We start from the raw sequence: 27,656 nt of genomic DNA on the forward strand, positions 1-27,656 counted from the left end.
TGAAATGAAATAATATCCTGTGGAACTTCACAGTTTCCGATGAGCCTTCCAGGACTTAGAGCAAGCACAGGGAGGGTTAGCCTCCCCCCAGCGAGAAGCTCCTATAGTGGAGAAAGGGTCACTTTGGCAAATAGGACCCCTCCCTGTCCCTGTTTCAAAGCTTTTCCTCTTCGTGCAATAAAAATGCCTAAGAAAACTCCAGGAAGCTGGCTATTGCTCCCACCCTCAAAATGACTCTGCTCCTTTATAAATGTATCCTAACCCTGACATTATTCTTATGACCTTTAAGATTTCATCGGCACCGAAGGCAGCTTAATTAACATGGGAAGCTCAGCACCTCAACTCATTTGATTTGCCTCCAACGTCTGGACCTGGTTATAAGCTCTGGGTGGGTGGTCTGGACACAGGACATTTCAAGGAAATGGTGATGAGTAAATGTGAGGACATTTACACTCAGACTCTTACACAAAGAAGCAAGTGCTTGCCTCCATAACCTCTGAACATGAGAATAACAGTGTCCATAGGGCTCTTGAAACCGTACTTAGCGCTTGGGCCACGCCCAGCTGGCGGGCACAGAACTCCTGGGTGGGCTTCTCAAGTGTGGTCAGCTACCGCTCTCTGTTCCAGAGGCTCGTCGAATGCAGATGCCCTGCCCCACCTCTGAATAAGAACATCTGCTTTCGAGCCTGGAACTCTGTTTTATCACACCTGTGCACACATTAAACTTTGAGAAGCATATGAAGGAGGCATTCTTGCTGACCCACGAATGGCTCAGGGAGGATTGTTTTTAAGATAAAGATGGGATTTAAAGGTTCTTAGAAGAGAAAAGCAAGGAAGACTGAAGAGAGAAGGTCAAAAGGCAAGGAGAAAGGGGACAGGAAGGAAGGGAGGGCGTGGTAGAAATCTAAAAAGCAACGTAATAAAGTCTTATGCTTTACAGGGCGCTAACCCTGGCATTTCTTGGGGTTCCTCCTCTCCTCCATTCCTCTCCAACTCAGTCTGCAGGCTTATTTAAGGCGAGTGTGCCTTTAGGCACCTTCCTTTAAAACAGTTGCCGGTGGTGGAACCTAGAGATGACTGGCAGCTGCCTCAGTTGGTCTGACAGCTGACATTATTGACCATCTTCACCCAGGCTAACACACCAATGGTAATTCCTAAGTTGGACACACTAGGACTGATAAGCCAGGACCTAATGGAGCCAGCAGCTGACTGCACCTTGTATCTAGCCATAAACCAGCACAGGATGCCGCAGATAGTGAGTGATGGCACGTGCGATTCAGCATCACCATTTTCCTTGCCGTATAAATACAATTTCCTGTCTCCTTTTTTCCTCCCTCCCCCACCCAGTTGCACCATGGACGTAAGCACTTCCTCACTCCTCATATATTTCCATTTGCACATATGGTGCAGGGTGACAGCCTATGGATAGTAGTGTCACATCACAGACGGGAAGAATTAGAAAATATGAGCTGGCAGCAGGCACCCACTGAACACCCACGGTCCGCGGCCGGTCCACTTACTTTCATCAGCCCTCTCCTGAGTGGTTTTTGTTGATCTTGCTCTGCAGTTGCTTCTGGCCAAGCAGCCCCAACCATGCCATTTATGCCGAATTCTAGTTTATTGTGCTGAGAACAAAACGGCTGCTCGTTCTTTCTGCTCACCTAGAGGAGGGGTTGAGAAGTGCTCAGAGGCAGGCGGTAACTGCAGACACCGGTGTAATAAAAACAACCGAGAAGCGCCACTGGGTCCAAATTCCACTTAACCCAGGACATTTACATGGGATTTTGTAATGTCCTTAAGTAACGGAGACTTGTAGGTTTTGATTGCTCTCTTCCAAATGATGCCAGGAAAAATATGCTGCCTTGGTCAATCGCAAATCTCAATGGCACTCAGCACACCTGGGCTATTATTAAAGGTTAGCCCACAAATGCTGCAACAGCTATTGGCCCCAATTTCTAAGTGATTCTCTCTTAAAAGAGAACAGGTGTATCTTTACCTTCTGTTTTTCTTTGTTTGTTTGTTGCTTTGTTCTCTTGACCCGCAAACAAATATTTAGTTTATATGAACAATCAAGAAAAATAAAAAGGAAATTCATGGTTATTGTTTTAAGAAACTACCTCTGCATTTTGAATCATTACTGATGTGTCCTGTTTTATAAAGCTGATATAAGCATCCAGATAAAATGATCCTTATTTATAAATGCTGTTGGTTAATCTCAGAACGCCTGTCAAAAGGCATATTGCTTTTAGTTCACTTGCATAGAAACATACAACAACTTCACTTCAACACTTCATCAGGCAACCAAAGCTAGAGTAGGGCAGAAACATCTAGAAAAGTCCTTCCCTCCAGGACAATCACTAATGCTGACCTGCTTGGTCATCACATCTGGATCACCTTAAGGGTGTTTGTGAACCAGCAGGAAATACATTTCTGGAGAAAGCCATAGACTTGAGGATGGTTGCTATAGTATTTAATAATAAATGGTTTCCAGTTGATAGAAAAATATTGAAATGTGACTTATACATATGAGGCTGATTCAAATTCGATAAACATGGCCCCAAAGGAAATTACTGGGTTTATTAAAAGCCTAGGAGGGCTGAACAGAATTGCAATCATCTTGTCCTGGAGTCCTTGCTGAAGGTGGGGTAACTGCTCCCCAGTCCACCTTCCAGCCAACCAAAGAGGAAGGTCAGTAATAAGGAAAGAGCAGGGCTGGGCTTAGTCTAAGCTAGACAAGCCGTCATCAACGAAGCCAGTGTCGCTGGTGAAATGTGATGTGTTGATGACTGTTATATTACATCTAAAATCCCATTTACTAGTAATAGGAAAGTTCAGTGCAGAGTCTTGCCTTATGTCTCCCAGTACTTGATACGCATTGTGTGATATTACCAATTTTCGCTTCAGGCGTATTCATGTGCCACAGCGAAGACTTCACAGGAATTTGCACATTTTATACAGGCTGAAATTATGCCATTTTCATTGCAAATCAACTTATCAGTGGCAGCAAAATGATAGGTACTTTTGCTCCTAGGGAAATGCCTTTGTTTTCAAGATATTTTGAAAAAATACAAAATGCTCTGTGTCTGTGGGGATTGTGATCCTGTCATTCTAAGGAGAGGCTCAGCAGGTTAAGAATCCTGTTGGTTTTGTGCTATACACCTGAAGTTAATACAAAATAATATGGAATATACACTGTAGTTGAAAAAAATTTAAATTAATAAAAATAAAAGAATAAAAATAAAAGAATCTTCTTAGCTTACTTTATAACTGGGAGCTCATTCCTTAAGCCTTGTTGTTTGAACTTTCTTGTTTTTTTTTTTTGTTTTTTTTTTTAAAAAAAGAAGAAGAACAAAACAAAATGCAATCTTTTCCTTCTATGTACCACAAAGCTGGAATGCCTTCACATCTCTAACATCCACTGTACCTAGAGAAAATGTCTGCAAAAGGGCAAATTGCTGTGGAGGTAACACGTGAAATTTCACCTCACCGTGCTCTGCTTTTAGCAGGGTTGGAGGCGGCAGCAATTTATTCACGCAGCCCCACTGACTTGAAGACAGGGAGTAAATACTGGGCCTTCTGCAGTGGTTACCCAGAGCCCCCTTCAGTAGAGATGATCTACTGCCTCCCTGCATCACATTAAAGTGGTGGATGGAGGAGTGAGCCCAGCTGAGCCATTCTGTACACACCTAGCCAGGCTGCAATTTATATTCAGACAGAGTTGTGAGTGGCTTTCAGAGGAAGAGAGCGAAAAAGAGCATTTCTCCAGAAATGTTCCACCCACACTGGAAACCAAACTCTGATTTGTCATTGCTATTTTTTAAAAATGATTCTTTCATCAACGCAGGAAGAAACTGACACCTAAGGTTGCTAAGAATTTTCCTTGACCCCGCTATTAAAAAAATAAAATAAAATCATTACATGATTTTTTTCTTCAATTTGTGCATGTACCCTCTCCCAGAGTTTCTCTATCGAGGACACAGCCCATGACTTTTGGTTACTGAGCTTATGCCCACAACATCAAGCTGTGCCCTATATAGTCCTACACTGTTCATACAGACCAAATCTAGGGGAAATTGGAGGAGGAAAAATCGACTCACGTGGCATTCGGTGGCTACCAGCCATTTCCTTTTCATTCAGTAAATACAGGATTTTAACATGGAGATTTGGAAAATATGGTGGCTGAGCCAGAAAAATGTCAGTCTGGGTCAAATTTAATGGTACGTGGTCAAAGAGTCTATTTTATTATTTAAGTATAAATATAACTTGACACCACTAAGTTATTTTTCAATAGTAACTAGTAGCCTTTTTTTCCTGGAAGAAAATATACTTAACATAGTTATTTTACTGGCATTACTTTGTCTAGTTCTGTTCCCTTTCCAGGAATAGGTTTGAGGAATCAAATGCTGCTCCATGTAAAATGTGAAGGTAATAGCTTTTTAAAGAGACAGCAAAAATTAAAAAGGATGGAGGGGAAGGGGTGGGAAGAGATTAGCCAGAGAACTTCTATGCATGTATGCATAACCCATGGACATAGACAATAATGCAGCGAAGGCCTGCGGGGGAGGGTACGGAGGTGGAGGGTGTCAATGGGGAAAAAAGGGAACATCTGCAATACTTTCAACAATAAAGATAAAATAAAGGGAGGCGGGGGGCGGGGAAGGGGAATGGCCCTGACTGGGTGGTTCAGTTGATTGTAGTGTCATCCCTACACCAAAAGGTTATGCATTTGATTCCCGGTCAGGGCACACACCTAGGTTGTGGGTCCCATCCCTGGTCCAGGCACCTACAGGAGGCAACCAATTCATATTTCTCTCTCACATCAATTTTTTTTTCTCTCTCTCTCTCAAAATCAATAAAAACATATCCTTAGGTAAGGATTAAAAAAATTAAAAAGATGAATAATAATCACATCAAGGCAAGTATATTAGTACACATATATAGGCTATACAGGCAAAATACAGCACAAAATATGATGGCTCTGCTAGAAATCGAGTCGATGTACCAGAGACTGCAGCTTCTCAGGTGGAGAGACCACAATGTCCGTGGCTTCAGGGCCCTGCTGCCTTCGGATTCTGGCATAATTGGCTCTGACCTCCATCAGTTGTTTTAACTCTGTTAAAAAAATATTTTGAGAGGAAAGTCAAGGCATATATGGAAAATCATTAAAAATCCAGGGTAATGAGACACTGAAGTTTCCTCAGAAATCCTTGACTCCATGCCGGACTCTCACTACACACTTGACTTGCTTATCACATCAGATATGTGTTAACATTCTTGGGATTTCTGCCGAATGGCAGTTGCTGGAGAGGGCTTCCTTCCAGGCATGTTATAAAGCCTGAATTGAAAGCTAACCTGGGAGTGGTCTAAAAATGGAATCCACTGAGAAGATGGTAAACACAGCAGTGAGAACAGTGTTCAGATCTCGTGACAAATGGCATAAAGCACTCTTTTAATTTTGTCAGGGGTATGTATGAAAGAAGCCATTCTAATGGCATCTGATTTGTTTTTCCAAAAACCCAATGTGATTTTTTTGATGACTAACTTCCACGTGCTAAATGTTTTTACATTATAGTACACAAAGTAAGTTATTATAAAGTATTTAGTTTTGAAACTCCTAGGCTGTCTTATTTTCTACTACACATAAGCCAAAAAGCCACAGAAAAACTGAGTGAAGTTATTAATTAAATGTCCCTTCATAAGTATATAAATGCTAATAGCCTTTCTCTTTTAAAACATTCTGAATATTTAGATTTCTATAAATAATTATTTCTAATGTAATTCTTTCAGAAAAAAAACACACAATGAAATGGCATCATATAGTAAACTAAGTTTCTAAAGTGCAATTAAATTAAAAGTCTGTTATCAATCAGATTTTTTAGAACACGTATCACTTACTGGAAAGTACTATGGGGACCCACTTTCATAAAAAAGAATCAACATTCACATCATAGTAAACCACGTGCTTACAAAATTGAAGATGCAAAAACAAACTTTGGTCCACACAACCTAGTCACAGGTTCCCAGAGCCAACAGGGAGGGAAATGGTAGGGAGAGTAATATTTGCATTTCCAATTTTCTCTCTTCCCTTCACAGTTTTTATTGGTAACGAGCCTGCCTCTGGGAAAGCAGCCTACATTTCTCACTGTGTTTTGGATACCCTTTGACTAGGTTCACTGCAGCATTCTTAGCTTTATCAGAGAGGTCCAATGAACACAGTGAGGCCAGGAGGCTGAGGTCCGGACGACAGAAGGTTAACCCGAGAGTATGAAAGATTAAGCATACCAGTAAATAATGAAGGGATTCGGTAAGTACCTCCTACTATTCAATTGTGTTGTAATCTTTCAAGTGTGTTCATATACTTAGATTGAAAACTCTTTCAGGAAAGGAACCCTGAAGGATTTCTTTTATAGGCTATGTACTTTGGGAACACACAAAGCTGTCAACTAATACCAATGATAAGAACCCCAATGATTGGCATATTCTTCCAAGGAACCACGTCATGAGGGTCTGCAGGAGCTGGGGTGTTGGGTAATGGTGAGTGACAGGGACAATGGAATACAAAGAATACAAGATTGGAGCCTATTCCTTTATACAGGAAGGTGCTAGAGGAATAGTTGTAGCACTCCCAAAAACAGTTCTGGTCATCCCAATAAATTCCTGTTTCCCTACTTTTTAGTCTTCATTCTTATGCTGTTGTCCCTTCTTGACTAAATGTAAAGAACTGATTATAACAGTATGAGAAGTTTTTGGTTTACATACCTTATATATAACATAGAAATAATCATCTTATGGTGACTTTTTAAAAGAAACAATCTAGCTTTATTACTTTAGAAAACCAGATAATTCACTTCCTAATATTTTAATTTCTTTAGAGTGATAGCAATGCTCTTCAGAATTTCCTAAAAATGATGTCTTTTCTGATCTATGCTTACCTACCAAAAAGAGCTTTAAATTCCTCAGGATAAATAGGATAAAGGACAACAGTTGGTTTAAAAACAAATACATGCTCTTTCCCACTATTATTTATCAAATAAAATTATCAGAAACAGACAAAATGATAAAATGAGTATATATTTACTTATTACTAAAGGAAGGAAATCTACCCAGCTGGCGTGGCTTGGTGATTGAGCATTGACCTATGAACCAGGAGGTCATGGTTTGATTCCAATTGGGACACACACCCAGGTTGTGGACTGGATCCCCAGTGTGGGCTGTGCGGGAGGCAGCTGATTAATGATTCTCTCTCATCATTGATGCTTGTTTCTCTCTCTCTCCCCCTCTCCCTTCCTCTCTGAAATCAATAAAAAAAAATTTTTTTTAAAAAGAAAGGAAATCTGCAAACCAAATATAGTTGTTATTCATCAAACACTAAGTTTTAAATAATTTGAAAAGTAGGAAGACAGTGGAGCCTCATTTTCCTGAGGGTTCATGCTAAAGAAATACTTTCAAATTAGGCCCTTTAGAATCCCTGCAAATAAGCCCTTGGATAAGTCACAAGACTAACAGAATTTTGATTTTTTTTCAACTTTGAATTCTTTAGAGCAAACAGTGTCATAAGTTTACACTTTTAACTTTAGTAACATGGAATAGAACAATGTAGAGGAGGAGTTCTTGGAAGAAAATACTGAATGATTAAATTCTTTGGAAACTCGATGGAAAGAAACTGTCACCATACCTTTTTGGGTGACGAAGCCATGTCCCGTGGACACACAGATGACCATGTCTCGCTCTATTTGGTCCCAGGACAGAACTGTATCTCCCCCGGGGGTGTACAGGGTGCTGGCTGGGCGGGCCATCTTCAGACGAGCTGAGCAGTCATCCAGGAGCTGAAACACCAAGGTACACAGTTAGCATTGGAAGGTGGATTGCCACAACATAATTATTAAAGATTCAACTCTTTTAAGAGAACTAGTGTCCCGATTTGAACACTCCTTTTACTTATAATTGTTAGAAAGAGATATAAAAGGAGATGGGAGAAAGACATAAGAAGTTTACTCAAGTGCTTGAACAATGAGGAACGTCAGGGCTACTGGAGAAGAATCCAGAATAAATTAAACTTGAACAATCATCAAAAAAAGTAGAAGAAAAATTTCCTGTCCCAAACAGGCCATGTCTTCAGATCAAATAGGTTAATGCAGGATAAGTCAAAGTTAATTTAAATATAACTGGGTGGAAAGTATGAATTTCAGAAATGGGGGGAAATTGAGATATGTTTAGACCTGTTTTCTACAACAATGAATACCTAAGAAAATAAAGCGGAGTCTATGAAGTTTTTAGGGGAAAAGGTTTTTAACATAAAATTTCAATATCCAGCTAAATTATTACTTTTGGCTATAGGAAACAAAAGATATCCTCATGTACACAAAAAGTCAAAACCATATTACATCATTTCGGATTAAGAACTGAATGAAGTAAATTCCTTCACTATGGGAAAGCCATAATATAACATGACTAATATTAGGCAGTAAGACAACTAGAACACAGTTCAACTTCTAAAAAAATGGTCAGAAAAATAAACAAATTAAACATTTTAAAGTAAGTTTTCATAGATAAGTAAATATGTAAAACACCAAAAAGGGACATGGGCAAGGAAAAGAAAAGCTAAACAATTCTAATTAACGATTTACATATAAATGTGTTCATTGGAGTATGCTTTTTAAAAAAATAAATCTTTATTGTTCAGATTATTACAATTGTTCCTCTTTCTTCCCCCCATAGCTCCCCTGTAACCGGTTCCCATCCCACCCTCTGCCCTTACCACCACACCCCCCCCCCCACTGTCCTCATCCATAGGTGTACGATTTTTGTCCAGTCTCTTTCTGCACCCCCCACACTGTTTTCCCCCTGAGAATTGTCAGTCCACTCCCTTTCTATGCCCCTGATTCTATTATATTCACCAGTTTATTCTGTTCATTAGATTCTTTATTCACTTGATTTTTAGATTCACTTGTTGATAGACATGTATTTGTTGTTCATAATTTTTATCTTTACCTTTTTCTTCTTCTTCCTCTTCTTAAATAATAACTTTCAGCATTTCATATAATACTGGTTTGGCGGTGATTAACTCCTTTAGCTTTTTCTTATCTGTGAAGCTCTTTATCTGACCTTCAATTATGAATGATAGCTTTGCTGGGTAGAGTAATCTTGGTTGTAGGTTCTTGCTATTCATCACTTTGAATATTTCTTGTCTGGCCTGCATAGTTTCTGTTGAGAAATCAGCTGACAATCATATGGGTGCTCCCTTGTAGGTAACTAAATGTTTTTCTCTTGTTGCTTTTAATATTCTCTCTTTGTCTTTTGCTCTTGGCATTTTAATTATGATGTGTCTTGGTGTGGTTCTCTTTGGGTTCCTTTTGTTTGGGGTTCTCTGCGCTTCCTGGACTCGTAAGTCTATTTCTTTCACCAGGTGGGGGAAGTTTTCAGTCATTATTACTTCAAATAGGTTTTCAGTATCTTGCTCTCTCTCTTCTTCTGGCACCCCCATACTTTGGATGTTGGTATGCTTGAAGTTGTCCCAGAGACTCCTTACACTATCTTCATATTTTTGGATAATTTTTTCTTGCTTTTTTCTTTCCGGTTGGATGTTTTTTGCTTCTTTGTATTTCAAATCTTTGACTTGATTCTTGTGATCCTCTAGTCTATTGTTGGATCTCTGTGTATTATTTTTTATTTCAGTCAGTGTATGCTTAATTTCTAGTTGGTCCTTTTTCATATCCTCCAGGGTCTCGCTAAATTTATTGGCCTTTTCTAGAAAATTCTTGAAAAACCTTATAACCATGGTTTTGAACTCTATATCCAGTCATTTGCTTTCCTCCATTTCTTTCATTTGTGACCTGTTTCTTTGTCTCCTCATTTTGGCTGCTTCCCTGAGTTGATAGTGGCTTTGTGTGCTAGGTGTCCTATAGGGCCCAGTGACTCAGCCTCCCCAGTTACCTGAGGTGGACACTCTTGGTGCACCCCTTTGTGGGCTGTGTGCACAGTCTTGTTATAGTTAAGCCTTGATTGTTGTTGGTATCACTGGGAGGAATTGACCTCCAGGCCAATTGGCTGTGAGGATCAGCTGTGTCTACGATGGGAGAACTTCTGTGCTGGAGACACCCTTATGAGGCAAGACTTGCTTCAGTGGGGCTTTGGTGCTCACTGAGTCTGCCCCCTGAGTGTATCCCTTATGGATCTGAGGAGTTGTAATCTGGATGGTCCCACTCTGACTCCTGGGTACACTGGCTCTTGGATCTCCAAGGAGATGTAATTTAGCCTCTGTCTGAGGCCACCCAGCAGGAGCTATGGAGAGATCTGCAGATTCCTCTTTTTTGTTTGGGTTTTGGAGGTGCCCAGATGAGGCCCAGCTGTGAAGCAATGCAAGCTGCTGTGGGGCCTTGGGCCTTCTTTTGGATGTTCTGGGTCTCACTGACTCAGCTGCAGTTTGTTAGGTAAGTTTAGAATTCAAAGGACCCGGCCATTCATATGCAAAAGCCTCTGTGCTCAGCTTGGATGGGACAGAGTCTCAGGGCAGAGCAAGCAGCAATGGCTTTGTGGGGTGGGATCTCAGGGCAGAGCAAACAGCTATGGCTTCCCGTCAGCCCTGCCCTAAGAGGCCCTCTGGGTTTCAGTGTCCCGCAGTAATCGTTGCAAGCACCTCTGAGAGAGAGCCACCCTTGACTTTCGCCTGCTGCCAGACAGTCCAGTTTCTCCCCGTATGAGTCTGGGTCCCCAGAGTCTCGCCCAGAATTGGAGTTCCAAGAGGTCAGGAGCTTTTGTCTCCCTAACAATTGAGAAAGCCAGCCGTGTACTCAGCCCTCTCTGTGCGCGCGCCTCTGTACCTCTGCCTTCCGCAGCTCCTGTGAGTCTCAGTGTGCTTTTCTCTTTCCTTCTAGTTGTAGAATTTCCACTCAGCCAGCCTTCTTGTGGTTCTGGGTGATGTCCATTTTGTCTTTTAGTTGTAGTTTTGAAATTGTTGTGTGAGGCAGCATTTTAGGTGTTTACCTATGCCGCCATCTTGGTTTCTCTGGAGTATGCTTTATAATAGCAAAAATTTAAAAACAACTTAAATGGCAAACAACAGACAACAGGATGACTAAATAACAATCCATCTATTTGACAGAACATAATGATACCATTAAAAATAATTAAATTGTATGGATAAAAGTCACAATAATGTTTTAAGTGACTAATACAGATTGCAAAATTGTATATGCCCTGTGATCTACTATGATCACAATGACTAAAAAATTATGACTCTATAGTAATCACACAAATATATCTACTAAAATTATTATAACTTTGGTGATTTTTGTTTTTTGACAGAATTTTCATTTCCTTCTTGGTGCCTTTTCTTTTTCTAATTTTAATACAGTGTCTACCAGTATATACTCTTTTATAATTAGAAAACAGAATGTTATTCAGAGAACCAAAACTTCACTTGTAATAGATTCATTTGACTTCCCTTTGCAATGTTTCTAAAATTTCCACAATAGTCACTGTCTTAGACTGCTTGGGGTCTCAAAACAAATACCATACATTGAGTGGCTTAAATGGCCAAAATTTACTTCTCACAGTTCTGGAGGCAGGGAAGTCCAAGATCCACGTGCTGGCTGGCTGGTTCACTTTCTGGTGAGAGCTCTCTCCCTGGCTTTGCAGACAGCTGCTCTCTTGTGTCCTCACAAGGTAGAAGAGAGAAATCTCTCTTTTCCTCTTTTGATAAGGCCACAAATCCTATCAGATTAGGGCTCCACCCTTAAAACATTATTTAACTTTCATTGCCTCTTAAAACTCGCCCTTCAGATATAGTCACATTGTAAGGCCTCAAGATAAAAATGTTAAGGGTACATACTTCAATTCATAGAAGTTACTAATTTTTTTTCCTGCTGTAGTGTTGTCCTAGAAATATGTATTGGTAGATCTCTGGAAGAAACTTGTGTTGCTTGAAAAGATCCCACATAAAGATAATGCTTATATATTTTTACTACTTTACCACTAAAATGTCACAATTGTATAGAGGTTATGTTTCCCTCTAATCAGAGTAATGAGCATTATTTAAGAAAAACATATACCAAGTGCAAAATATGAATTAAATATATCACTATTTCATTTGGTTTTCACAAAGATCTGTTTACATGAGACAAATTCATTGAGTTTACAAAACTCTTTTAAAAATAAATTGGAAAATAAAGTATATTCAGCAAAATTAGATTCTAAAATATCTAGTCAGCGTATGACCTTTAATGTTTGTAATTTCTGCAATAACAAAAGCTCAGAACAAAGGAACAATGTTCTATGCATCTTTTCTCTCCCACAATCTATTTTGTGAGTTTAATTATCCTAGATCAGGTCTTCTCAGAACAGGACCCACGGGCAACATTGAACTATTGCATATTCCCTGTGGGCATGAGGTACTTGCCCCTACAAATCAAAGGGAGCTGTTTCTCATTCTTTCAGCTTCCACTCATACATTCAGAATATGTCCCTGGCTGAGAGAGAACACACTGACTTTGAGATTCTGTAGAATAGGAGAGATGTTGCAGGAATGGAAGAAGATGAATGCTTCCGGTCGATAGAAGGAGGGGCCCGAGCAATCATAAATCAGAGAAAGATGTCGGCCCTGAAGAAAGAGCCAGTAATCCGGTGAGGAAGCCACCTTGGTACATGGATGACAGATGAGCCTAAAGCAGTTGGAGATGAGAGTGGCTCTAGCAATGTTCAAAGAGTGGGTAGGAAGGATGTGTGGTTAAATCATTCAGAATGGCCACAGCAGTGAAACAAGTTGAGGAAAAGCCTGCATTAGATGGGATTCAAATACTGTCTAGGGGCTTCATTACAGAGTGTAGAGTGAAGCTCTTTGAAATGTGTCCTGTTCCTCATTCTTCTGGCAAAAGTGCCAACCACTGAAACTTTCAGCTTCTCTGGAATTGGTGACATTAGCCAGATTCCCCCAGGGAAATCTGAGCCCAACTCTTCCCGTTATGTATTTGTTTCAGACACAAGTCCACTCTGTAGAAGTATTCTTGACAGCCTGATAGCCTGAGATGACACATTTCCAACTGATCACAGAGAACCTTAGGCAGGAGCCTAAAAACAAGAATAAAGGACATGGAAAAGGAAAGGAAAGCAATAAGAAAAAACTTAAAAATAAATAAATAAAGCAAAAGGCTAAGCCAGTGTGGCTCAGCAGTTGAGTGTTGACGCATAAACCAAGAGGTCCCAGGATTGATTCCCAGTCAGGACACGTGCCAGGTTGCACACTTGATCCCCAGTAGGGGGCATGTAGGGGGCAGAGGATCGATGATATTTCTCTCTCATTGATGTTTCCATCTCTCTATCCCATACCCTTCCCCTCTCTCTAAAAATCAATAAAAATGTATTTTAAAAATAAAGCAAAAGTTAAACAACATGCCAAAAACTTTCTAGGCATCTCTTAAGTATCTTTCTACAGACGGAAGCTACATTAATCTTCCCAAAACAGTGGTCAGCAAACCGCGGCTCGCGAGCCACATGCGGTTCTTTGGCCCCTTGAGTGTGGCTCTTCCACAAAATACCACGTGCGGGCGCGCACGTACAATGTGATTGAAACTTTGTGGCCCATGCGCAGAAGTTGGTTTTCGGCCTGGGCGAGTCTATTTTGAAGAAGTGGAGTTAGAACACTCAAGGGGTCAAAGAGCCGCATGTGGCTCGCAAGCCGCAGTTTGCCGACCACTGCCCCAAAACATTGCTTTCATGATACCATTTCCTTATTCAGAGACAACTAGTGGCTCAAGCATTTTAGTTGGGGGTAGTGTGATGGACTGAATTGTTCCATCCTCCAAACTCATAGGTTGAAGCCCTAACACACAATGTGACTATATTTGGAGAAAGGGCCTTTAAGCAGGTAAGTATGGTTAACTGAGGTCATAAGGGTGGGGCACTAATCCCACAGGACTATGACCTTATGTGAAGAAGAAGAGATGCTAGAGTTTTTCTCTCTCCTCTCCATGCATGAACAGAGTTAAGGCTCTGTGAGGACACACAGCAGGGAGAAGGTGGCTGTTTGCAAGCCATAAAGAGAGGCCTTGTCATAATCCAACCCTGTGGGCACCCTGATCTCAGACTTCTCAGCCTCCAGAGCCCTGAGAAATAAATTTCAGTTTAATTCCTCCCATCCCAATCTGTGGTAGTATTTTGTTCCGGCAATCCAAGAAGACTAATACAGATAGTACGTGGGATCCACTGTATGCTTTTAAACAATCTCTCCAGTTGTATGTATCTCTCCCTACATGTCCGTTCAAGGACCATATACCCAACATGATTTATGCATTCTAACACCCATATCTTTGTGTGTGGTACCCCTCATCCTTGTTACTATTTTTTCTGCCTAAGATACGGAATCTGGCCCATTTCTCAAGTTCCATCAACAGTGCTGATAATTCCTCTCGGAGCCTCTCCTTCACCCCAGATGGGCAGTGTTCCTTTCTCTGAACTATTGAACCTCTACCTGCACTACTGATTGACCATGTCACCTGCTGTTAGTACTTCTCCAAGAAGAATGCTAGCTCCCTTAGCAAACATATTTCTCTTACAAAGACAATCTATGTTCATCACAACAAAATATGGAACACATAGAAAAACACACAAGAAAGCAATACCAACTTTATTAGGTCACCAATAATAAGACCATCCAGGAAATATTCCCCAAAATAAAATCCTTCCAGTCTGTTTTTCTAGAGGTGTCCATGTATGTATATAGAATTCAACGCCACATGCTGTAGATTTTGCTTCTTTCACTTAGCATATCTTAAACATGTTTATTGTCATTATTCTTTCTAAAGTTGATTTTTAGTTATAATATTCCATCCTATGTACTATAATTCATTTAACCAATTCTCTGTTTATGAGTGTTTAAATTATTTCAAATCTATCTGTATTATAAATAACTGTGATAAATATTCTTACTAAGCAACCCTTGCATAAATTTGTGAAAATATCCTTGGGATAAAGTTCAGAAGTGCATTTATAATAATAAAAGGGTAATATGCTAATTAGACTGGATGTCTTCTGGATATCATTCTGGATGTCCTTCCTGACAAAGCTGGGGCCCGAGGGAAGCCAGCCCAGGTCCTGGGTGCCTGCTGGTGGCCAGAGAAGAGAAGCCTGGGTTCCGGGTGCCTGAGGGAAGCCGGTGCTGGCAGCCGGGGGAAGGAAGGCCTACTCTTGCATGAATTTTCATGCATCGGGCCTCTAGTTTTCTTATAATATGAGGGGCCACGTTGTCCTCCAAAAGTTGTACTTCCATCAATAAGAGTGCCTATTTCTCTACACACCCAATAAGCCTTGATACATTTTCAATGCTTTGCCAATTTGAAATATTAATTTAATGTGAGCATAGATGTGTTATTTTATTCCTCTTACTGCTGCCACCACTATTGAATTAACCTGTGAATTATACTGCATTATAAAGTTTTCAAAATCTTTTCACATAAACAAGTTAGACTAATACCTTACAGCATCTAGCCTTTCATGTACAAAGTTCATGAAAAATTGCATGATCATGGAATAATATTTATGAAGTGACTTTTATATGCTACATAGGAGTCACAAGCCAAAAAGTCATTCCTCTACCATATATATGATATTTATGTAAAAGTTATTATAAGTTTTTGCTATCCTGAGTCTGATAAGTTATCTTTAATCCTACAGTCCCTTTTCTACCCTTTGTCTGTTTATTTATCATTTCATTTTCCCTCACTAATGCATCAGTTCTAGTTGCGATGGATTGGTGCATTTTAAGACTTAGTAATTACAATACAAATTGAGATTTTCATTGAAACCAACACGGAAGAAACATTTCAGCTTTGTTCTAGAGCCTATTCTAGAATGTTCTCTCCTGAAAAGTTTTCATTCTCTTTTTAAAATCCATTTTCTTTTTTCCCCTATGTATATGAAGTGTCCTTACTTGTTTTTTTTTTTTAATCTCCTTTCTCAAATATAGCAAATTGGTTGTCCCCTTGTGAGATGTGATTGCTTCCAAGTTCTTATTCAAAGTCCCTGTCGAACAGGAATGGTCTCTGGGACACTCTGAGACTAGACCACTTTCAGGGGCAGAACTCCTCGGAGATGCGCCTACTACTCCAGGTGCCCTTGACAACCTACTTGAACTCCTCCAGGCCAGTCTGCTGCACCGTTGTGTTTTCCCTCCACCCCTACCAACATCTCACCTTTATGTGACTTCCTCTTGTCCCCCACAATTTATAAAAACATTTCACAAAATTAAAAAACCAAACAACTTTTTGAGATATCACTGAAACAGATAAGACTTTAAAAAAGTCTATCAAAATCCATTTAGGTGCCTAAAGTTTTTAAAGACTAAGTCAAAATGTCAAACTTAAGAATTATATCCTTGATATTGCAAACAATAAATAAACTGCTGGTCATCTTTTTCTTAGTTGATATTTTACCTTTGCTAAGTGAAAAGTTGGCTGCAGTTCCAGCCAACTGGGTAGGAATACTATGGTAAGTTTTCTCTAGTGAATACTATTGTTTTCCCTACAGAATAATACCTGATAATCCTGTGGAAAAAAATCATTCTTTTGTAAACTGGGTTTGAAGCAGAACAGGAAAACCATTTTAAATTATTCTAAAGTTTAGATTTTACTCTTGGGCTGCAGTGGGTTTAATTGTCACTGTTCTTATTGGCCAAGTGTCCTATTCTGATTCACACATACATCAGACAGCACTGGACCCCACATTTTCATTGGTATAAGCCCATTTAATCATCATATCAATCCTGTGAAGAAAGTATTATTCCCATTTTACAGTTGAGAAAATGAGGTTTAGAGATGTGATTTGTCTGACCCAACAATCTAGAAATGTCAGAACTGGGATTCGAACCTTCTCTTTTCACACCAGGTTTACCTCTGAAATGCTTTTGCCCCAGGCATAAGTGCCATCCTCGGGTCTGCATCCATTTAGATAAACCCAGACCCGTTTTGCATTGGGTTGCTTATACAGGCTGCTCTGCTTGGGTGCTGTATGTTTAGTTGCAGTTGGAGAATTTCTCTTGGATTGCCGTTCTTGGATTTCAGAAAGGTGTGCCTGACAAGAAAAGCCAAGAGAATGCCATGTTTAGTGTGTGTGAAGAATGTGACGAAAGACGGGAATCTTATGATTATTTACATGGAAAATTTTAGGAAGTGCATTACTCTCTCCTGTCCCCGAGTCTTTTGCAAACTTGCAATTTCCCTTGCTTCAATGAATCACTGAAGACAATAATAATCATTGCAGTGATAATAACAAGGTACTCATTTTGGCAAAGCACTTCATTTTCATTTATAATTTCAAGTAATGAAAAGAGATGTGTTTTTGGACTTCTGCATGGTATTTCTCCTATTGAGAAATTTCTCTGCATCTAACAAATGAGTTTTTTATTAGAATTGCAACATCATTTCCTTAGTAAATGCTTAAGGGAGTGTGCAGGACTGTTGTTGAGTCCCTAATCTCTGTCTTTGCAAACACAGCAGTCACCCTTACACTTTGCCAGATCCCAGCCAGGCAGCTTTTCATCCCACTCCAAGCATGTCCTGGTTCAGTGCTTTGCATTCATTCCCTGGTCAGTGATTTATCCTTGTTCACTTGGCAACAAGTCCTATTTCTAGCAATGTCAATTTCTTTTTTCTAGTAACCTTGACTTGGGCACACACCTACAATGTAGATTGAACACACATCACGATTGGAGAAACTTATTAAATAAGAACATATAATTTTAATGAAAACACCACAAAGCAAAAAGTTTTCCCAGATCTCTATCCCCAATCCTCTCTCAATAGCTGACCTTTCTCTTCTTGCCTTTTTCATGTCTAGCCATCCTGACTGATTAAGCAATTGGGTTGAAACAGCTTTTTGAATTCCTCATTTCTGAATGTCTCCATAGCAATTAGTATTTTGCTCCTTGCTCTTTTTACATACCCTTAGGAGTGATGAGCAATGAAGCCATAAGGTTCAACTTGAATACACTTAATATAATCACCTTTGTACATATCCACTGGGCCTTTTTCTCTTCTTGGCTAAGGTCATAATTTCTGGTCTCCATTCAAACAAAACAGACTTCCCTATGAGCTGGATGTCTTTTAGAGAGCTGCTCTCCAAATGCCACCTCAAGGCTTGGCATATGCCTACATGGTTATAACTGACCAGATGCTGAGAACATATTAATGGGCATAATTTTAAAATGAATACTGTACTTTTGAAAACGTATAATAGAGGCAGAGTGTTTAATGTCTTGAATGCTAAAGAACATACCTCTGTATGTCTTATACGTTCCATGAGTTTAATTTCCTCTTGCGTCTGCTCGGTCCAGCCTCCTTCTACCACCACCGGCTGCACAGGGCTTTGGTTGGGAACCATGGTGGCCGGCTGACATGCTGCTACTCGCCGCCCTGGGGAAAGAAGTCTCTGGAAATGTTGTTTCTGATGATGAGCTATCAGATTTCAAATAAATTGGTTTGGCTTCCTATGCATAAATCATTCCACTTGGGAGCATAGGCTAAAACACTAAATATATCAGAAAAGCAAAGATGCCTAAGGTAATAATATCTAACAATGCCTCTTCATATGGGAGCTTGCGGTTTCAAACAGCCAGGATACGCATTCTCACTGCACAGATGGAAAGGAGAGGTAACATCCTGACTCCACACTGGCCCCAGCCTCTCATCCACGCGATGGTTCAGCGGTAATTTAGTCAAGTAGAATCCATGACCTAAATAGCCCATCATCTCTTCCAGTCATGGAACATATGTTTTGTTCTCATCACTAATGATAAGCATTTCCCCCACAATTAGCTTAGCAGCCTGGGGATTAAGTATTTCTAAAATAATATTAACCCAAGAGACAGGAGGCCTTTTTGTCTATCTAATAATACCTTGTGAGCACGATTAGTTTCTGACACCTCTGCTGTGCCCCTTAGGCTGTTAAGAAGCTGTGGTAAGAGAAAATATTTATTGGAATACTGCATTCCAAAGAATCACAGGCATGATTTAATAAGTGTGGTGATGTGAATTTATGTATTCTTTCAACTAGACTACTTACAATTGTTATTAAAGAAGTTTAAAAGTCATACTTATGATTTTTTGGTGTGTGCTTAAGAGATACTCAGCACTGAGTATCATGCTGATCTCTAAACTTAAGTAAAAATAACACATTTCTTGTATGCTCCTTCCAGAAACCAAGTTGAACAGCAGCTATGGGTCAGGCATTGTGCTGGATGATGTAAATAAAAATATGTTCAAGATCAGGTCATTGCCTCAAAGGCCTACACTTTGGTGGGAAAGGCAGATGTCAAGGAGATGATCACAACAATAACTGATTGTGACTGTGCTGCACCGGGGAAGTACAGGGCCTCTAAAGCCATGTAGCAGGAGTCGCTAACCTAGTCTGAGGTCTCAGGGAAGGCTTCTTTGAGATAGTAACACTTAGGTGGATATAATAATAAAAATACTAAAATGAAGTTGAGTACTAATTATGTTGCTAAGAGACTCTTTAGCAACTCTTTTCAAAATGTGACTATGAAGAAAACTCGTTGAAAATAATTCAGAACTTGCGGAGAATAAAGCATTTGTGCTCTTGTAGTTCAAGTTTGTGGAAATAGATCCAGCAATAACAATAAGTGGCAGCAATGACTTTTCATAGAAACCAAAACTCTATGTACATAGCATTCTTATGCAATTTATAAATGTGGAGAAAACATTACTGAATCAGTCAGCCAATGAGTTACACTAGCAATACCATTATACAACATGCTTTGGAGAAGACACAATGGTAGCAGAAATATACGTAACATAAATTTATGCACTAACCATAGTTTTTAGCCAACTCTATTCATAATATGAAGAAAACATTAATTTATAACACAAATTCTTATGAATAATATTTCAATAAATATTTTATTTACTAGTATAATTTGAACACTAGAATTTTGCTCAATTAATGAGAGTTCAGCAATAGTTTATCATTTGCACTGTTGAGAGCCAGGATTTGAACATAGGAAAGAACAAAAACCTTTACTTTTTTTTTTTTTTTCAATGTGCTTCTAATGCTCTTAAGAAAATTGGGCATGAATACACTTTCACTATACTTATCATAGAGACATAATGCTATCACAAAAGGTTTTGGTTTGGGGAATGGTTTTCATAACAAACTATTATTTATGTAGGAAGAATATTGAAACCAAGCAAAAATGTATTGAATACATTATTTTTATTTTCTTATTACCATTTTCTATATATCTTATTTTATTTCACATGAGATCAAGGGAAAGTAATGATAATAGCCAAATATTAATGGGGAAAGCTAGAGAATATGAGTGCTTTGCTGTTTTCAGACTATAAATCTCAAACCAAATTCCAGACTATAAAACCTAGACAGCTCTTCCCATACCCCTCCCTTATGAGGAGGCCATCCCTATTTCAGCATCATCTGTGCCCGAGAGGGTAAGTCCACCTTATTTGGGGTTTCATTTAGCAGCTCCATTTAGTTATCACACTAAATAAAAGGTTCTAGTATTGTCTTTATACATAACAATGGTGATACTTTGCCATTCTTTACTTTTACTTATCAGTGTTTAAGACCACAGGTGGGAGCATGGCTGCCTTCTCCAGGAACCCCTATCCTAATATTTACTGAGTATTTATTATGTATTAAGCATGGTGTAAATAGCTGACATTTGTTACTTAATCATAAAAGCTCTAAGAAGTTATTATTAGTATTATAATTAACTAGTAGCCCATTGCAGGAAGATTCCTGCAATAGGGCTTCCTGCTGTGCTCTCCCCCGCCCCGCCTGCTTGCCTCCTTTCTCCGCCGGCCCCACCTGCTTGCTTCTCCACAGCTTCACTCCCTTCTGCAGTGCTTGGCTTCTTCCTATGCTGTCTTGATATGCAAATTAACCACCATCTTGGTTGGGTTAATTTGCATACTTGCCCTGATTGGCTGGTGGGCGTGGCTTGGGCGTAGCGAAGGTGCGGTCAATTTGCATATTACTCTTTTATTAGATAGGATATTAGCAACTGCAACTAATATTACAAATGAAATGTAAAATCAACTTAGCATAGTTCTTTGTACATTTGCTGCATTTACCAATGGCTACAATAATAGGAAAGAATTGATTCAGCTACTCTTCATACTTCTATACCTCTTCTTTCATCCAATCCTCAAGAAGCTCACAATCCAACAGGAACTGCAGTTAACTGGACTTAGATCTATTCTTATTTATCCTCATCATTCCCAAACTAGAAAAGACCTTCCTCAGAGTAAGTATTTTATAAATATGTATTGAATTTACATTTAATAGTAGAAACATAGTTTGTAAGAAGAGCCAAGATTTATCTTAGCATTAAATTCTAAGAGAAACTATATCAGTAGATTTTTCCCCAATAGATATCATCTGACCAAATAGATTCTTCAACAGTGATATTATAAATGATGGCATCTGAATTTTAAATGCCCTTTTAATACTTAACTATAATAAGAGCTGACGACTTGATATAAAGTCAGAATTCAGTCAAGGCAGTTCTGCCAGGTGCTATTTTCAGTATGCTGCTTGGTATTGATTTAACCTGGAACAGGAATAGAGCTGAAAAAACTTGCTGGAGGGAATGGTTGAAATTCCATTCATTCTTTCATTCAATATTTCTAAAACTATTCAGAGAACAAATAAGGAATGTATATAATTTATAATATAAGAGAGAAGATACAGTCACATGTTACACGACCAGGCAATTATACTAACGTGATGAGGACTGTCAAGAAGAGAAGTTCAGAGTGTGGTAAATCACATTACCCCTGATTTGGAAAGAAATAACAAGTAAGCTGAAAAGTATAGAATGAGTAGGAACGATCCAAGGGGACAGGAGAGAAAAAAGTTTGAGGCAGAGGGGACTGAATTGTGCAAAAAGCTCAGAGTCAAAAGAAAATACATGGTATGTCTGGGAAATGAAAAAAAAAAAAAAAAAGCCCAAATAGGTGGGGTAGAGTGGAATTGTCAAGAAAAGGGAGAAGTTTACAGAGAACCAGACCATGAAAGGCCACATTAAGGAGTTTCAACTTTGTCCTAAACATGATGGGAGCTTTGAAATGGGGAGTTTTATGCCTGGATGACCATCGACCATAACACCTTTGCATTTTTGCATGATTGATCCAGCTCAAGAATATTAGCATAATGCATAGAATGGACACTATTGTCAAAACTGGAGGCAGCATCCAGCTGGTGTGACTCAGTGGTTGAATGAACCACTGAAGTCATTCAGGAGGTCATGGTTTGATTCCTAGCCAGGGCACATACCTAGGTTAGGGGCCAGATCCCCAGTAAGGTGTGCAGGAGGCAGCTGATCAATGATTCTCTCTCATCATTGGTATTTCTATCTCTTTCTTCCTCTCCCTCCCTCGCCAGAATCAATAATAATAATAATAATAATAATAATAATAATAATAATAATAGCCGAAACCGGTTTGGCTCAATGGATAGAGATTCGGTCTGCGGACTGAAAGGTCCCAGGTTCGATTCCGGTCAAGGGCATGTACATTGGCTGCGGGCACATGCCTGGTAGGGGGTGTGCAGGAGGCAGCTGGTCAATGATTCTCTCTCATCGATGTTTCCAGCTCTCTATCCCTCTCCCTTCCTTTCTGTAAAAAAACAATAAAAAATAAAATAATAATAATAGTAGAGGCAGGGAGACCAGTTTGAAAATTGTTATAGTAATCCAAATAATAGGTCACAGTAGCTTTAACTTGGGTAATGATAATGGGAATTAAGACTATTAGAATTCATTTGAGATAAACAATAGATTCAAAGCAACAAGGCTTACTGATATTTGCTTGGAGAAAATGAGAGAGATGCCCAGAATGACTCCCAGGTTTCTGAGATGAAACACCTGGGTGGATGGTGGGAGTGTCCACTGTAAGAAGAAATGAAGGAGGTGCTGGTGTGGGGGTGATATGATAACTTTAGTTTTGGACATACCCATGGGACATTCAAGTGAAAATGTCTAGCAGAAGTAATAGATTCTTTTCACTTAGACCCAACAATTCTTTTTGTAAGAATGGAATACTAATGATTGAATGCAGAGTTCTGTTTAGTGCACTTAGGACTAGTTGTGTTGTTGATTGAAATAAGATTCACATACTTTTAACATCAGATAGTGCGCATACTCAGGAGTTGAAATCCTGCTATGGCAATTACAGAGTCTGAAATGTCTTTCTTCCCAGACTAAACCCCATAATGCAATGTTTCTCCCCAAAGAACCATTTGGTATCTGCAGTGCTGGGTCAAGAACTTAAAATTCTGTGACAAATACATGTGGAAGATCAATTGCGAATTGATCACTTTGTCTATGGGTAGCATATCTTAGGCTGCATGACAAGAGGGAGCTGTTCTGAGATACTGACAATGATCTTTGAAGAATTTAGTACTTCCTTCCTCACATTATTTAAAAAACTTCTTCCAAAGCAACACCTAAGGAATGACAGCAACTTTTGTTCAAGGATTTATTCCAAAGCCCATAAAATGTCAGTGCAGGAATTGTTTCAAATCAATAGGGTGTTTATATGATCCAGACAACTCCCTAAATTTTTAAATGTATGTACAAATCATGTGATATTTATTTTAATATAAAATTTAAAAATATGTAATCAGTACTGAAAATATATATTATTAGGTTTTAGACTAGCTCAAGTGACTTTGGTAACACTACATGTATACATATATAACTCAGTTAAACATCTGGTATCTAATAATAAAAATACTATTTAGAATTAAACATGGTGATACTTGATTTAATTCATACTGACCTTTTAACTGTCTCATTTTGTGTTTCATGGTGTCTAAGTCAGCCAAAATTTTGTCCTTTTTTTGCCAGTTACGTTTTTCTAATTTTTTTGCTTTCTGCAAAGCTAGAGTAATAAAAATACATGATATTTTATTTTGCATTCTTTTACCAACAGTACTTTATCATGCAAGCCAATAATTTATAAAGAACTTTCTGCTCCAAGAAATAGATTCAATTAGAAAGAAGTAATTAAAAGGTAAGGGTCATTAAAAGAAACCTCATTTGAAAGATGACAGGGCTTAAGGCATTTCTTTATGGAATGCAGGGGGAGAAAGAGAAGAACAGTGCTGTTTTATTATATAGATTTACCATATGCAATAGCCATATTTCATTTTCCACTTCCACAAACTATTTGGAGGTGATGAAAGCCTGGCTTGGAACCACTCATTTTTTAAACATCCACCTACTGCCTAAAGGGTGCAATTCTTAAAAATGAAAATGTGCAGACAGGTCGTCTTCAGTGTGAATTAAACTCATTTGTTATTTTCTAATGTATACCATTATTCTCAGTCTTCATAGACCAAGGATCTCTTTATCAACTAAATTAGACATTTTCCCATGTAGCATACTCCATTCCAGTAAGAAAAAACAGGCAATTGTGCAAATATAGGAATATAGCTATCCTTGTGCACATGTTAATTGATAGACCTCTGTTCTTTGCATAAATGTGATGTTATGCTGACATTATACATATTTAATTCATTTTCTTATAAATTTATTTCTCCTTCCCTTCATACAATACTTGAAAGAAAGCAAGAACAAAAAACCCCTTACCATTGGGAGATAAAAATGGTTCCCCACAAGATACCCAGATGGCAATCGGGTTTCTGTGAAGGAGGGTGAACAAAGACTCATCTATATCATCCAAACCATCAGATGTCACAGATGTTGGAAGTAATTTGTTTTTCACTTTCAGTCTTGGGTTTTCTGGGAAACAAATGACATTTTACCATTGTTCAATGAATGACGAATAAATCTGCTTACTGAATTAATTTGTTTATTCAAAATATTTCATTTTTCATTAATGACTTGATTTAAGTAGGCAATACCAAAATTGATGCCAATATATAAATTTGATCAGACCTTCATAGAAGCCAAAGAATTTAAAGTAATCTGATTATAATTATGCATTTTGATTCCTAGTTCTTAAGGGAATTTGAGGTGGCTTACCAACATATCTACTCTGAAAAGAGATAATACAAAGAGATTGAAAAACCAAGGAAGGGGGAAAGGAGTATAGGAATAGACTACAGCCAGAGATAGTGTGCTGTAGTGTCCTCATATTATAAATGAATAATAATGTCTATCTCACTCTGTTGTTGGAATGATTAAAAGAAAAAAAAAAGGAAAGTACATAGAATAAATAGTGTTTGGTCTATTTAATTGGGCAGGCATCCAAAAAATTCCAGCTAATATTTTTATTATTAAATGGACATGAATACACATTGTTTTTATTTGCTAGAGGTAAAGCACAATTTAGGCTCTGAGCATCCTAGTGGCCAAAGCAAAATGGAAAACACAATTTCAAGATTTGCAAAGCCCACAAAAAGAAAGAAATTCTTCAGAAGATATACATCTCCTCCTGGTCCTGAGGTCTGAGAGAAGCAATTCCATGGTTTTTATAAAGAAGTTATTTGTGATATAGCAAATAATATCCTACACTAGAAATTAACATAGATTGAGAATCTAATATGTGCTGGGTATTTTACTAAGACATCTACATACATCTTCTCATGTAATATTCAAAATGATCCTCTGAGGTAGGTTCATGCCTATTTTACAGAAAAGGTTACTGAGATTTAGTCACATAACTAGGTGGGGGCAGAGACAGGCTTAGAATCTAGGCCATCGGCTGCCCCCCAGAGCCTATGCCTTTAACCACTGTAAGCATGATGCTGAGTTTCTGACAGGTGCCTATTTCTCTCAAGTTCTTGAATTCAAACTGGTGGCATAACACCAAACCACAATTCAACACAGGGGGCAGCTGCTAATGGGCCTGTCTGATTCAAGGATAACCTTTCGAATACAAAGGGGAAGGGATGGCTATGCCCTTTTGGTAGTCCTGCATGAAAACCAGGTTTTAAATAAAAATTTTTAAAAAGAGTGTTTGAAAGTATAATCTTCCAGAACCTGGAAATCAAATATTCTATGTGCTAAAACCACATCATTGTGAAATAATAGAAACTATATCATATATAGTTTCCTTCAAATCTTAGGGAGAAATTTGCATTGATCCAGCCCCACCCTCTCAAGTGGTCTCCAATTGGTTTGGGTTCTGAATTTAAGAACAAAAGCTGCTCAAGTTGCATAAAGTAGCTAAGCTCTCAAACACGTTTTATAAAGTCCAGGCAATTTATTTATTGTTTTAGTGACTGAGTGAAAGAATCACAATTTACTTTTTTTCTGACCAAACAGCAGAATCAGCTCAGCCTTGTAGAATGCAACCAACCTTCTATACTTTTAATAGTTGTCTCCTTTGTTCCAGCGGGGGCTGCCTCTTTCTTTTGTACCTCAGGGTCTCTGTGGAGAAATGATTTATCTAGAGCCCATAAAACCAGTTCACGCAGGGAAAGGATTGTGGTTCCATCTTCAGTATATACTTTGGAGGCTGCTCGGGCAAGACCCAGCTGTTCCGTGCATTCTGTAAGAAGCTGGACAACATGGACTGTAAGTGATGGGGGCAGAAATAGAATGTTGGGGAACCAGCTAGAATTGTAAGAAATATTTATCATGCTTTGTTAACCATGATTGTTTTGTCTTGACTAAAGAAGGCATATTCTAACCTGGCTGGCAGTAACGCACCTGGAAATGCAGCCCATCTTCCCCATTTGAAGCTGCCTATAATCATGGAAAGATGAACAACTTCATTGCAGAAACCAGAATCACCAGAATCATCAGCTCTTTGAAGACCCCAGCCCTTGCATATCACTAGCCCTTTGAAGATGCCCAGCCCTTTTGCATACCTGTGGGCCTTTGTAAAGCTCCAGCCTGCTTATCTATTAATTGCCCATTTGGCATACCCTTTGGCTATTTCCCCATGTAATTTTTGTCCCTTTACCCAATATCAGCTGCTGGCTTATGGTGGGGTGCAGAGCAGATTTTTGTGGATGACCTGCTGCTCTCCTATACTGCCGGCAGTATTGGAATAAATGCTCATAATGATTCAACCCTGTCTCTGCTTAATTGGCTCAAGTAGTGACAGGCAGCAAGGACCCATTGTTTGTCCAGTTACCTAAGGAACTGAGAGGAAACAGTGACAGAACTGGGAATGATCACGAAGAGCTTGTTATCTTAGAAATCGAAGAAAATCCTTTAATTTGAGAAAATAGAAAGCTGAATAACTGCCTATTTGATCTTTGTTTGGAGACACTTTTTGATATTAGATTGTTCTACTTAATTTCATACAGCATGAGTCCAATCTAGCTGTGAAAAGTCATAGCTCCAAAAATTTAAAACAGTAGCTGATATGTTTCCTTGGAGTATTTCCTTAAAAAATGTTTAACCTAGAAATCCACTTTCAATTTTGTTGCTTTATAAGGTATGATATTGCTGTAGTCATCTTGATAAACTATTTAAAATAAATGAGTAGTTGACCTTTAAACCAAAAGCTGACACATATGATTACTTCCACGTTGCAGATGGGAAAACAGGCTAAAAGAATAACTTTGCCAAAGATCACAAAAGCCAGCTGTGGATCCCAGGATGAATCCTGGAGTTGCTAACTTTTTGTACTTGGCTTATTTCATTCAACAACAATACCTTAGTTTAAAAATTCTATTTGTATTCCACCAAAGAGGTGAGTTAACAAGGGTGC

At 38.8% G+C, this 27,656-nt stretch overlaps 1 protein-coding gene across 1 annotated transcript in view; it reads right to left on the reverse strand.

Annotated features, from left to right (window-relative positions):
* Positions 1-1,553: 1,553 nt before the first annotated feature.
* The window catches only part of DCDC1 (doublecortin domain containing 1), a gene marked incomplete at its 3' end in the record, with an annotated part of 313,690 nt that continues 287,587 nt past the window's right edge, over positions 1,554-27,656 (reverse strand). The window contains exons 32-39 of the mRNA XM_054725690.1: positions 26,292-26,493; positions 24,617-24,769; positions 23,805-23,906; positions 18,265-18,401; positions 16,882-17,061; positions 7,676-7,826; positions 5,003-5,112; positions 1,554-1,661 (exon numbers count right to left, since the gene is read on the reverse strand). Of these exons, the coding sequence (XP_054581665.1) occupies positions 1,554-1,661; positions 5,003-5,112; positions 7,676-7,826; positions 16,882-17,061; positions 18,265-18,401; positions 23,805-23,906; positions 24,617-24,769; positions 26,292-26,493 (1,143 nt within the window). The remainder of the gene's footprint in view (positions 1,662-5,002; positions 5,113-7,675; positions 7,827-16,881; positions 17,062-18,264; positions 18,402-23,804; positions 23,907-24,616; positions 24,770-26,291; positions 26,494-27,656) is intronic.

Source organism: Eptesicus fuscus, chromosome 13 (assembly GCF_027574615.1).
Source record: "Eptesicus fuscus isolate TK198812 chromosome 13, DD_ASM_mEF_20220401, whole genome shotgun sequence".
Classification (NCBI taxonomy): domain Eukaryota; kingdom Metazoa; phylum Chordata; class Mammalia; order Chiroptera; family Vespertilionidae; genus Eptesicus; species Eptesicus fuscus.